The following is a 13,112-nucleotide window of genomic DNA, read 5'->3' as shown; positions in this document are numbered from 1 at the left end:
ATTTATTCATTATTTATTGTCATAACTGTGAACGCTGGATACTGTTTACAATTCATACTTGCAGCCGGAGGGCGCTCTGTGCACTTTTAGTCCACAAATGCCAATGCTAAAGAAGAATAGGCAATCCAGGAAATAACTGAACTAACAGAGGCCAGAGATCGCTAAGCTAACTATGGCTATTCAAAACACTTTTCAAGACAATAAATACACGATTGAGACGATGAATGCATGTATTGACTGAATTTGCGCCTGAATAGCGCTCCCTCCGTGGGCGTGGCCGCATTAGCGGATAATGAGCTGAATCAAGGACTTCTGACATGGCTCTCTTTTCATACAGATTACATAAACACAGAAGGTTTGTTTTCGATTTGACTTACACGATTTAAAACCTGACATTTAAACGTTTTTTTAGACACAAGTCTAATGTTTTTGTGATTAGTATTCACTAAGTTACAGTTCATTTTCTGAGAACTATCGGATTGGACTTCGTTCAGAGGGAGACGAGAGATCACGCATCATGTTAGTTTTCTTTATTTTACAAAAAGCACAACATTTTGTTTTTACTCTGAGTGTACACAAATAAAAGAAGATATTCCACAGATTAAAGTGGTGTATAGCTCTTAATTGTATGTGCAACATTGACGGAGTATTTTGAGTCTCTTTCACACTGGTTAGAAAAAAAAACGCGGTGATCACGCCGGCGTGACCACCGACCCGAGGGAGCAACAGCTTAATACCAAATTTTTACCATATGTAATGGGTGTGGAGTGTTTGGGCATCTCTTTTGTCATATTTTTCTGTTCAGTCTCATGTTCCCAGTTGTATCTTGTCAGTTATTCTTGTTTTCCTATTAGTCAATGAAAATAGCTCTCTTATTTGCTTTGCTCTTTGTCACGTCATGTCCTCTAACAGTTATGTTTTGTTAGTCTTAAAGGAATAGTTCATCCAAAAATGAAAATTTAAATGAATCATTTACTGTACTAAACACCATGTCATTCCAAACCATTCTTTCTTCTTGGAACACAAGAAAATATTTTGAAGAATGTTGCAACTGTTTTTTGTCCATATAATAAGTCATTGGGACCAAAGAACATATGGACTTATGGGAAAAAAAGTTTCATATATGTTCCATAGAATAATGTAATACAGGTTTGGAACAACATGAGGGTGAGCAATGTATTATTTAATTTTTTGCTTTTTTTAAAAAAAACTCTTTTTGGGTGTTTTAGGCAAGACACCCAAAATGAATAGGGTCAAAAATAAATAAATAAAAAAATAATAGACATAACCTTCCCCAGTTGATTGATTACATTAAGAATCGCAAACAATTTGTGTATTACACATTTCTGAAATGTTATGCTTAAATATGCAAATGAGGCATTATCTAATTAAATATCCATGCATTTACATACATTTCCAAAACAAAAACCCTATCACTGGATAAAGACAGATTCAAATTCTTGTTTTATTGTATTAGGAGTCCAGAGGAGATAAGGGATATATTAGAAAATATTGTCAGCATGCAGAAAAAAAAAAAAAAATAATAATAATAATTTTCACCTTAATTTTAGAAATAAAATATTGTATAAAAGTGAATGCTAAGTGAATGCTAAATGAACAAACCCCTCTGTAAAAACCTTGAGAATAAAGGAATAAAACTGTAAAGTTTGATGTATGCAAGTGCTACGAAAGGGAAGGTTTCTGGCTGAGTGCATGAGATAAGACTCATATTGAAACATAAAAAAAAAAAGAAAAAAAGATTTTAAATCTAAAGTGCAATAAAATAAAAATAAAAGTAAAAGTAATAAAATAACATATTACAAAAAGCCCAAAATCTCAGCTTCCTAAATGCTTCTTAGAGAAGTCTTAGAAAAGTGAGCTTTTTGTAATTTTATACATCCTCCATGGCTTGACTAATGTTATTCAGATGGCTGATGGAAACAATTTCCTGAAATGCTATACATTCTGACAAACAGCTCAGAACTCTTGCTCCCCCAGCAGGTGGATATCAAAACATAACTGTAATTATAGATTAAATTAGTCAGCTTAACAGGCAAGAACACTGTTCTGTTAGAATTGATGAATTACCATACCTAAGCATGTTTTTCATAACTAACACATCTCATATAACTATATTTTCCAATATTTTTATATAAAATTTCAATTACTATACAATGATGTTGCTCTGTACTGTGGCAACAAATATAACTGCATCCCCATAATTGTACTTTCAGTAATTCCGACTTATGAAAATGATTCATTTTATAATTATTGAAGAGTTTCTGAAGATATGCTGATTAAAATTTTTTTTACAGCTTTCCCAGCCACATAAAACACACCACATGCACATTCACACAGTGGCTAAATAAAATGTAGACTTTGTTTTCCTTTAGGCATTGTATCTTAGAACAAATGTTATTCATTGAAAAGCACCTTTGAAATCTTACTGCACATCCTTCTCGTACAGCAATGTGCATTTCATTATTAGAGATGAGAACTGAGAACATTTTAACATTTCAGTAAGAAGAAAAAAACAGGCACCACAAAATTGTGCTTTTTAGCTGCATGCTAGCACATCAACATCAAGATATACACTGTTAAAAATTTAAGTCTGAAATTACAGTATATCCCAGGTTAATAATTGCATTACTTTAAAGGGTTAGTTCACCCAAAAATGAAAATTCTGTCATTTATTACTTACTCTCATGCCGTTCCACACCTGTAAGACCTTCGTTAATCTTCAGAACACAAATTAAGATATTTTAGTTGAAATCCGATGGCTCCGTGAGGCCTCCATAGGGAGCAATGTACACTTCCTCTCTCAAGATCCATAAAGGTACTAAAAACATATTTAAATCAGTTCATGTGAGTACAGTGGTTCAATATTAATATTATAAAGTGACGAGAATATTTTTGGAGCGCCAAAAAAAACTAAATAACGACTTATCTAGTGATGGACGATTTCAAAACACTGCTTCATGAAGCTTCAGAGCACAGATGAATCAGTGTATCGAATCTGCTGTTCGGAGCGCCAAAGTCACGTGATTTCAGCCGTTTGGCAGTTTGACACGTGATCTGAATCATGATTCGACACACTGATTCATTTATGCTCCGATGCTTCCTGAAGCAGTGTTTTGAAATCGGCCATCACTAAATAATTCGTTATTTAGTTTTTTTGGCGCTCCAAAAATATTATCGTCACTTTATAATATTAATATTGAACCACTGTACTCACATGAACCGATTTAAGGATCTTGGATCTTGAGAGAGGAAGTGTCCATTGCTCCCTATGGAGGCCTCACAGAGCTATCAGATTTAAACTACAATATCTTAATTTGTGTTCTGAAGATTAATGAAAGTCTTACGGGTGTGGAACGGCATGAGGGTGAGTAATAAATGACAGAATTTTCATTTTTGGGTGAACTAACCCTTTAACAGTAATCTCACAGCAGGACTTCTCTTGTATATTGCACTCTCAGAAATGTATTGTAAAATCTACAGTACTTTACTGCCAATTTCAGTTACATTTTTTACAAATGTACTGTAAAAAAGCTTGGTTTTACAGTTCTTGAAAACAAAAATGACTGTAAACAAACAATATCATATTGTATTTCTACAGTGCATTTGCAATGCAGCATGAATAGGTTATGCTTTTTTGATACTTGTTGGTTTTATCTGACTGCTGAACTTATTTTTGGTTTTAGCAGTTTGTGTTCTTGGTTTATTTTGTAATCTTCAGAGTTTATCTTTTATATTATTATAATTTGTCACCAGAAGTGTGACAAATGTTTTCATTTGTCAAACTTCTGACTTGGCTAGATCAGAAATTTAAATATGAATATACAATGTCCAAGAATAAGTAAACGGGACACTGATCACCATTATGGTGACTCCAAAACAGTTACAGTGCAGACTATATAATTTCTTATAGTGCCATGGTTAAAGACAATTTTATAATGTAAATTCACAGTAAATCAAGAGCAGTAAATTACTGTGATGTAATTTGATTAATAGTAAGAAAATGACCCAGCATGCATTCATTTCACTGTAAATTTCCAACTACAGTAATTTATTGTAAAATAATACTCTTTAATCCTGTAAATTCCTGGCAATTTTTTACAGTGTAGCTGACAGATATTATACACTACCATTTAAAGGGTTAGTTCACCCAAAAATGAAAATTCTGTCATTTATTACTTACTCTCATGCCGTTCCACATCCGTAAGACCTTCGTTCATCTTCGGAACACAAATTAAGATATTTTAGTTGAAATCCGATGGCTCCGTGAGGCCTTTATAGGGAGCAATGTCATTTCCTCTCTCAAGATCCATAAAGGTACTAAAAACATATTTAAATTCATGTGAGTACAGTGGTTAAATATTATTATAAAGCGACGAGAACATTTTTGGTGCGCCAAAAAAAACAAAATAACGACTTATTTAGTGATGGTCAATTTCAAAACACTGCTTCATGAAGCATCGGAGCATAAATGAATCAGTGTGTCGAATCATGATTCAGATCACGTGTCAAACTGCCATCGGCTGAAATCACGTGACTTTGGCGCTCCGAACAGCAGATTCGATACACTGATTCATTTGTGCTCCGAAGCTTCCTAAAGCAGTGTTTTGAAATCGACCATCACTAAATAAGTCGTTATTTTGTTTTTTTTGGCACTCCAAAAATATTCTCGTCGCTTTATAATATTAACATTGAACCACTGTACACACATGAACTGATTTAAATATGTTTTTAGTACCTTTATGGATCTTGAGAGAGGAAGAGTCCATTGCTCCCTTTGAAGGCCTCAACTGAGCCATCGGATTTCAACTAAAATATCTTAATTTGTGTTCCGAAGATTAACGAAGGTCTTACGGGTGTGGAACGGCATGAGGGTAAGTAATAAATGACAGAATTTTCATTTTTGGGTGAACTAACCCTTTAAATGTTTGGGACAGTAAGATTTTGAAAGAAATTACTTGCATCAAAAAAATGCATCACAGTTTCCACAAAAAGATTAGGCAGCACAACTGTCTGCAACATAATAATAACAAAATGTTTCTTGAGCACCAAATCAGCATATTAGAATTATTTTTGAAGAATCATATCATACTCAAGACTGGACTAATGGCTGCTGAAAATTCAGCTTTGCCATCACAGGAATAAATTACATTTTAAAATATATTAAAATAGAAAAGAGATATTTTTTAATTGTAATTATATTTCACAATGTTGCTGTTTTTATTGTATTTTTGCATCAAATAAACAGCCTTGGTAAGCATAAAAGACTTCTTTCAAAAGCATAGGTCATTGTGAAAATAAAAATAAATATTTGTCAATGATTTACTATACTTGTCCTCATTAGGAGAGAGGAAAAGTTTTCATATACCTCCTCTCAGTACACCTCCTCTCCTCTCTCTTAGTGCTTCCTTTTGAGCTAGTCATCATCTGTACAAAGTATTTTGAGGTGGAATTTTGATATGTGAACCATGGTCGCTAATTGAGAAGTGACGCAAGATCTCTTACAGAAAAGGAATTATGCAGGAGTGTCTGTTTGCGTCTCGTCAGGCAGACGCCAGTAAAAATTCAGAGGATGTCAAAGGTCGTCCACTAGGTTTGCTACTGGACGTCAGTCTGAGTCAAATCACAAACAGGTGACCTCACTGACCTGTTTAATACACCATGAAATAACATTAAGTCCATTAGTTTAATTCAGACTTTACAGGGTGTTCAGTCAGAAAAAGTTCTGAGGCTTCAGCAAATTGAGTCAAACAATTATGACACAGATTTACTTCTCACTATATTTTATAGTATAATGCTTGAATGGACTGGAAACCACTGAAACCACAAGGGCTGAACTGACGAAGATTCTTCCTGGAAATCAAAAATGGTCTTCTGGAACACCAAAATAACATAAAATGTAGTGAAAAAAATGAAGTCTTGCATCTCACTAAGACACGCGTCTGAAAACCACATGAAGTTAACAACCTGCCGGTAGGGAGTGGTAAATTACCAAACCAGGCCGGGTCTGAGACTACGGCAATGAGAGCGCTGTAAAATTAGTGACAGCTGAGCAAACTGACCTGGCCATCCCCCAGCTGAGCTCCCACCTCTCCCCCTCACCTAACCTGCTAGTGTCCTCAATCCTCCTGGGTCAGCTATTCATTGCTGAAACCCCAGGAGAACACATACCACTGTTCCCCTAAGATCTGCTCTCAGGCCATGGCTGTTAACAGACAAACATCAAAGGTAGGTTTCTTTTTCCCCCTTCCTGCTGTATGAGGACTCCTTGGTAATTAGTCATATTCCGAATACTTTCAGAACGGGGTTGTGTGAATAATTAAATAGGCCCAGGAGAGCTCTGAATACTGATGTGTCAGGCTGGAGCTGTTAGGAGTTTATGGGGAGGCAAGGTTGGTGTGGTCCTCTGATTGCACAGAATTGAGAAACACTGCATGACGACCATGTAGATGCGCATTATGGACTCCATCTGTGTTGATTTAGTATAGAGGAAGACGCGTGATTTGGATTTATTATGTTATATTTGGTAGGTTATTTAGGTACTTTTCGCTACTCCAGAGGATTATTATATATGGAAAATCATACTTAAGATCGCACACCCCTGTCAGCCTTCTCCACAAAACTCTTCAGGTTGATAGATTACTGTTGCAACCATTAAACTACTTTATTTATGTTTTCAAATGTGTGGAGGGTCTAAAGTGTATGAACTTGCACACTGTCATTATGTATGATGTTTCTGGCTACTAAGAGTTTACATGTCTGGGCAGCCGGAAAGAAATGCCCTTAAAAGGTTAAACAAATACTGGTGTGACAGGCATTCAGGGCTCTAAACAAATAACTCCTGCAGACAGTTATAAAATCCCTTTGTAAAAAAATAGACCATTTCCAAAAGCCCAAAATGAATGCACAATTTTTGGTAACACTTTATTTTACAGTGCCGTAGTTACACGTTACTACATGTACTTACTGTAGTAATAACAGTAAATTATGCATAACTACAAGTAACTAACCCTAAACCAAACCCTAACCCTAATTGTAACTCTATAGTAAGTACATGTAGTTAATTAATAGTACTCAGAGTCAGTACTTATTTGAGTAATTGCAATGTAACTACGGCACTGTAAAATAAAGTGTAACACCATTTTTCAGCTAATAAGAAAATATAGAGTATAAATTGTGGATTACCTTGACACTCTGATGTTAAATTCATAACAAGTCCCCAGTGCATATCACAAATCCACAATGACAAAGTACTAAATACATATGCACAAAATAATTAATTTTGTCTACTATAGATGGCACTGTATCTTGTTTGGACCCTGTTGGGCTTCAGTCTCAGTGCCCCTCCAACTGATCTGGACTCTGAAGCATTTAGCCCGAATTACGATGATTTAAACACATGGGATCTGAACCCATACGGAATGACCTATGATTATGATGACCTGGATGAGGAGGTGAGAGGAGGTTTCAAGAGCTGACTAAGTTTGACAGTTCTGTCATCATTAACTTATGTCGTACCAAACCTGTATGACTTTTTATTTTCTTCCATGTTTCTTCTGTTAGGCAGGACATAAAGCTATTTACTTTTGTATATAGTGAAGGAGGATAAGTGCTATTCAGCTATTCAATGCTATTAAGTGCCATTACATTTCAAAAGATCAGTTAAATAGTTAAAAAAAATAATAATTTCATTAGACAACATGTTACATTGTATTAAATAAAGCATAAAAAAATTTAAAAAAGAGTTTTTAAAAAAGGTTGGGAACCACATAACATTTGAGCCCACCGACTTCCACTGTATTGACAAATAAAGCAGACATTTATAAAAAAAAAAAATCGTCTTGTGTGTTCTGCAGAAGAAAGCAAGCCATACAGGTTTGGAATGACATGAGGTTAAAGCTGCAATATGTGAGATTTTTGCAGTAAAATATCCAAAAACCACTGGGCCAGTGTTATATATTTTGTTCAGTCTCAATTTACAATATCCCAAAAGTTTCCAACTATTTGCAAATCGTAAAAAAATTGCTATTTTAACCAAGGAACCGGGACGTGTGAGTGAGTCACCTGCAAAGTCCCTATAAGACAAGTCATTTCACTCAGCGGCCATCTTTGAAACGCCTCTTGGGCAGCCTGGGCATCATGCAATCTCTTTGAATGGGGAAACATAAAATTCTCCAAAACTGTTCGCCAACCTTACACCAATGAAATCTAACAACAACCGGCTCATAAATTTAGTTTCTAAACGCTCTAATCATGACAAAAAACCTGTATTTTTCAGGCTGGATCAAGCTAATGCGCATGCGCAGATCTAAATGCGCGTCTCCTCGGAAGCGCGCGTCTGACTGTTTCTATAGAAACCGGTGATTCTAACGGCCGCTGAAGTGACGCGATGACTTTACCAGTCGGCGATTGGCTCTTATTTAGAAGGCGGGACTTATTCCGCCATATTGCGCGTTACACTTTCTCCCATTCAAAACAATACGAGTGACACGTCTTGTGTTATTCTATAGTCTTTGGTCACCTGTCAATTGCGTCATATCCACGTTAACCTCGGTTTCCGATTTTACTTTGTAGAAACCATGGAAACACCAAAGACGCTTTAATATATTACATGTTTTATTAGACAAGGGAACATCTGTTTTGATACACTTATAGACAGAAAACGAATTGTTGTTATATAGCTAGCTCAACACATTTAGTCTTTTTGTTTAAATCTAATTTTCTTGATTTTTTTGCGAGTACCATGCTTTACCATGCCTCAGAAAAAAACACTATTTTTTCAAGTAGCTAACATAGCATAATCAGATGCAGCTTTATTTTTAGTAACAGTAATACAGAAACTCCATCATACAATACATTTTAAAATTAATTGCATGCCATTTATCAACACAAGCCATCCAGCATTTAATATATTCTAATATCGATCTATCTTACTGCAGTGTGCAACAGTGTCTTACAGCAGCCGCCAAGCGAACGCAAAGAGTAATGTTATAACAACATTTTCAGCACACTCAAATGTATTTAATATGATAAACAGAGTTGCATTACCTCATACTCATGACCGGAAAAGCGGAAGTGGCGCCGGCGACTGTGGCATAACAAAAGTTCCGCTGCTAGTGAGGCGTGTGTTGCGCAATCGTTCAGCTCCCACAACACTCGCTCCTGCTCTGCTTCATACTACAGTAACGTTAATAATAACATTCATGAACATGATTTCCGAGTCCTATCCCGATTCTTTACCACTGACTGTGAGGTGAAGACCACATGTCCCAAGATTCCTCGCTCAAACTTGGCATCATCAAGCTACACCTTTGTTTTGAATAGGCGACCTCTAGTGGATGAAAATCTACATATTGCACCTTTAAATAAATGATGACATGTTTTTATTTTTCTAGGTATTTTCTTTTTTTCTGGTACTATCCCTTTCAGAATAGAGTCACTATGAATGAGTTTATGTATAATGTTATGCTCTGTGAATTCATTTTGTCTAACTTCTCTTTCTTACTGACTGAGGTTGGGACACTGGCTCCTCCTCCAGCAGTCACTCAGCCACCTGCTGTAGTTTCTCCTGAGGACTATGTGGAGGAAATGACACTGCCGCCCCGTCCAACAAAGTCACCTGTCCTATCCACTCTAGACTTCCGTGGTCCGGGTCTGTTTGGGCCTGACACAGGCTTAGGTAGATGGATACAATGGTTTGCAAGTGATAAAAATGTTTTGTTTTCTATTTCAGTCTTGAATCTTGTGGCCTCTAGTGGTATGAAGCGTCATTGCACAGTCCTCTCTCCCTCTCTACTGTAGGAATGCCCTCCTGCCTTCTGTGTGTGTGTATCAGCGGCAGTGTTTACTGTGATGACTCAGAACTGACTCAGATTCCCCCTCTTCCCAAAGAAACCACACACTTCTACGCTCGCTTCAACAAGATCACCGAGGTCAAGGCCACAGACTTCATCAATCTCAGTAAGACTCAAACAGACTTCCCTCTTTCTTGAAGATACAAATGTGGTTTTTCAAACATATTTCAAACATTATACTGTATTACACAGTTTACCCAAGACCTAAAATGCATAAATAGTTTGTTATTTAAAAGTTTAAGACTAGATTTAAGACTTTATAAATTAAATTATAAATCAAACTGAATGATGTTCATGAAAACTGCACTCAACGGTGTTCTCAGATCAACTGAAACGGATCGACCTGAGTGGAAACCAGATAGGTAAAGTGAACGAGGATTCTTTTCGTTCACTGCTTCAGCTTCAGGATCTCATGTTGGCTGACAACAACATCCAGGCACTCCCAGAACTCCCAGCTTCCCTCAAGCACATCGATGTCCGCAATAACCAGCTAAGGAGTTCAGGCATGCACGCGGAGGCCTTTAAGGTACTTACAGAACCGTTCAAAAGTTTCGGGTCTTTAGGATTTTTTTTTCTTCTTTTTTTTATGTTTATGTTTTTGAAAGTAGTTTCTTATGCTCACCCAGGCTATATTTTGATCAAAAAAATACAGTAAAAACAGTAATGATGTGAAATATTATAGTATTAAATATTATAGTATAGTATATATAGCCTATTAAATATTATAATAGAATCTAAAATAACTGTTTTCTATTTTAATATATTTTTAAATGTAATTTTTTCCTGCAATGACAAAGCTGAATTTTCAGCAGACATTACACCAGTCTTCAGTGTCACATGATTCTAATATGCTGATTTGGTGCACCAAATTTTTTTAATTCTGCTTTAACTGCAAAATAAATAAGGATGGATGGTCCTTAAAATAAGATACATTTACTTGAGAAGCAATGTATTCTCACCAACCCTGCTGAAAAACAGCTAAAACCACCCAGTTGGCTGGTCTTAGCTGTTTTAAGCTGGAAGTAGCTGGTTTAAGTTGATCTCCTAGGCTGGCCAAACTGGTGAACAGCTGGTTTTAGCTGGAATAATTTAAGACAAGCTAAGACAAATCTGGCCAGCTAATAAAAGTGGCCAAAACCTTCTAAAACCAGCCTGGAAGACCAGCTAAAACCAGCCAACCAGCTAAGGCTGTTTTTTTGTTTGTTTTTTGTTTTTTTCAGCAGGGTAATGATTACTTTTCCACAGACAAAAGTAAATAATAAACTGATATGATGATAATGTTAACATTGATAACATGATAATGTTCTTATCATCATCTTATCATCTTGTTTGTGTTCATTTTCTCTCATGAGTAGGAGATGAAAGAGCTTCAGTTTCTTTACCTGTCAAACAACAAGTTAGACTACATTCCAGTACCCCTACCGGACAGCCTACGAGTGCTCCACCTGCAGGTAAAAACAGCTCCTGCTACTCTCCTCACTAGTAGCCAATAATGTCCTCAGAATTAATGGAATTTCTCTTCCTCTCTTCTACATTTCTTCCAGAATAACAATGTACAGAGCTTAAGCCAAGATACTTTCTGCAACACGCATGACAAAAGCTACATTCGGAAAGCCCTGGAGGACATCAGGCTTGATGGCAACCCAGTGGACATCAATCTCTACCCTCAGGCTTATATCTGCTTACCACGACTACCTGTAGGAACTCCAGTCTAGGACAATGCCCCTCTTTTTTTCCCAAAGTTTGTGTGTGTATGTGTGTATTTTCTAACTCCTCTGTGACCACAGCAAAATAATATGAAGCAAGAAAATCAAATACTTTAAAATGTCATGTAATCAATATCTAGGAGAAAGTTTTTTGTTCCAAACTTTGTTCTCTTTTAGCCACGCTAAGTTATGCACTCAGTGACATTGCACTCATTACAACAGATATAAAAAATGACTCTGTTGCAATATCTCACCTGTTTGGAACAGAGCTAGAGACATTGATCACATTTGCAGAAGTAGTTAGAGCAAGAGCATATACAACTACACTTAAATAGTTGTAGTGCCCCTTTTCACCACAATGTGGAGCCCTTCTCCAGTACTTTCTGTCTGGTGTAATATTATACTTCTGCATTTCTGTAGACACTCAGCTCCATCTGTCAGGTATTTGTGTCATTTGTAGCATCAGATTGATGCTAACGGTCTTTGAGGATGCACTGTTTTTTATTAATGATACTTATGTTTGCTCGATTTATCTGTTTCCCATTCAACAGTGACAACTCAGCTGCATCTATTTTTAAATCAATTCGTTCATGTACCACTGCAGGTGGTTTCTGAGGTTACTTGGCAACTGTCAAATATTTATAGTTTGACATTTACCTGTGTGCACAATGTAAAGATACTCCTAGATTATTTGCACTGGATGTTAAGCACCTGTAAAGACACAACAAATGTAATCCCATGAGCATGAACAGGTTTTCTCACACCAAATCGTGTGTGCTCATTCTTTCACCACTTTGAAGCTGTGCCATAAGCGCGATGTCCAATTGGACAAAGTGCCTGGACGCAGGTCTGCACTGCAATCATCCCACGCAGATCCATTTAACAGCGCATTTTGAATGAAGCCAGAATTCTGTCTAAAAACTAAATTAAACACAACAGCAGAAAATTAAAGTTTGGCTCTCTTTCACTGAGTAAAAAAATGTCCTTAACATCAAACATTGAAATTCATTTCAGGAATATTCCAGGTTCAATACAAGTTAAGCTCAATTGACCGCCAACCTTATTTTGATAACCACACACAAAAAAAATCTTAAAAAAAAAAAAAAAAAAGGTTGGCACTTACAATGAAAGCGATTAGGACCCAACCATATGTTTCAAAAAAGTATAGCCACAAGATGTAAACAATGTGTCTTTACATGATTTTTAGTTATTAAAGGGTTAGTTCACCCAAAAATGAAAATGATGTCAATTACTCACCCTCATGTTACACACCGGTAAGACCTTTATTCATCTTCGGAACACAAATTCATATATATGCAATAAAATCTGATGGCTCAGTGAAGCCTCCATTGACACTGACATTGACTTTCAAATGCCCAGAAAGGTACTAAAGACATATTTAAAACAGGTCATGTGACTACAGTGGTTAAACCTTAATGTTATGAAGCATCGAGAATACTTTTTGTGTGCCAAAAAACAAAACAAAATAACGACTTTATTCAACAATATCTAGTGATGGGCGATTTCAAAACAC

General features: G+C 36.2%; 2 protein-coding genes across 7 annotated transcripts in view; one reads left to right on the top strand and one right to left on the bottom strand.

Moving 5' to 3' along the window:
• The window catches only part of csf1a (colony stimulating factor 1a (macrophage)), an 87,622-nt gene that overhangs the window by 31,728 nt on the left and 42,782 nt on the right, over positions 1 to 13,112 (bottom strand). The window lies entirely within an intron of this gene.
• On the top strand, positions 5,878 to 12,811 carry optc (opticin). Its single transcript, XM_048173050.1, has 7 exons — positions 5,878 to 6,246; positions 7,314 to 7,472; positions 9,532 to 9,697; positions 9,820 to 9,978; positions 10,196 to 10,398; positions 11,228 to 11,323; positions 11,417 to 12,811. Exons 1-7 carry the CDS (start codon positions 6,220 to 6,222, stop codon positions 11,585 to 11,587), a joined length of 981 nt encoding a protein of 326 aa, XP_048029007.1. The 5' UTR covers positions 5,878 to 6,219; the 3' UTR covers positions 11,588 to 12,811.

This window comes from Megalobrama amblycephala, linkage group LG21 (genome assembly GCF_018812025.1).
Source record: "Megalobrama amblycephala isolate DHTTF-2021 linkage group LG21, ASM1881202v1, whole genome shotgun sequence".
NCBI classification, from domain to species: Eukaryota; Metazoa; Chordata; class Actinopteri; order Cypriniformes; family Xenocyprididae; genus Megalobrama; species Megalobrama amblycephala.
Note: the sequence above shows the minus strand (reverse complement) of the source record. Positions and strands in the feature narration are given on the sequence as shown.

Excerpts from the sequence above, each read along its gene's own strand:
- optc (XM_048173050.1), top strand. The coding sequence starts at position 6,220 with ATGGCTGTTAACAGACAAACATCAAAG. Across the intron at positions 6,247-7,313 it reads TTAACAGACAAACATCAAAG|ATGGCACTGTATCTTGTTTG; the intron begins GTAGGTTTCTTT and ends TGTCTACTATAG. Across the intron at positions 11,324-11,416 it reads TACGAGTGCTCCACCTGCAG|AATAACAATGTACAGAGCTT; the intron begins GTAAAAACAGCT and ends CATTTCTTCCAG.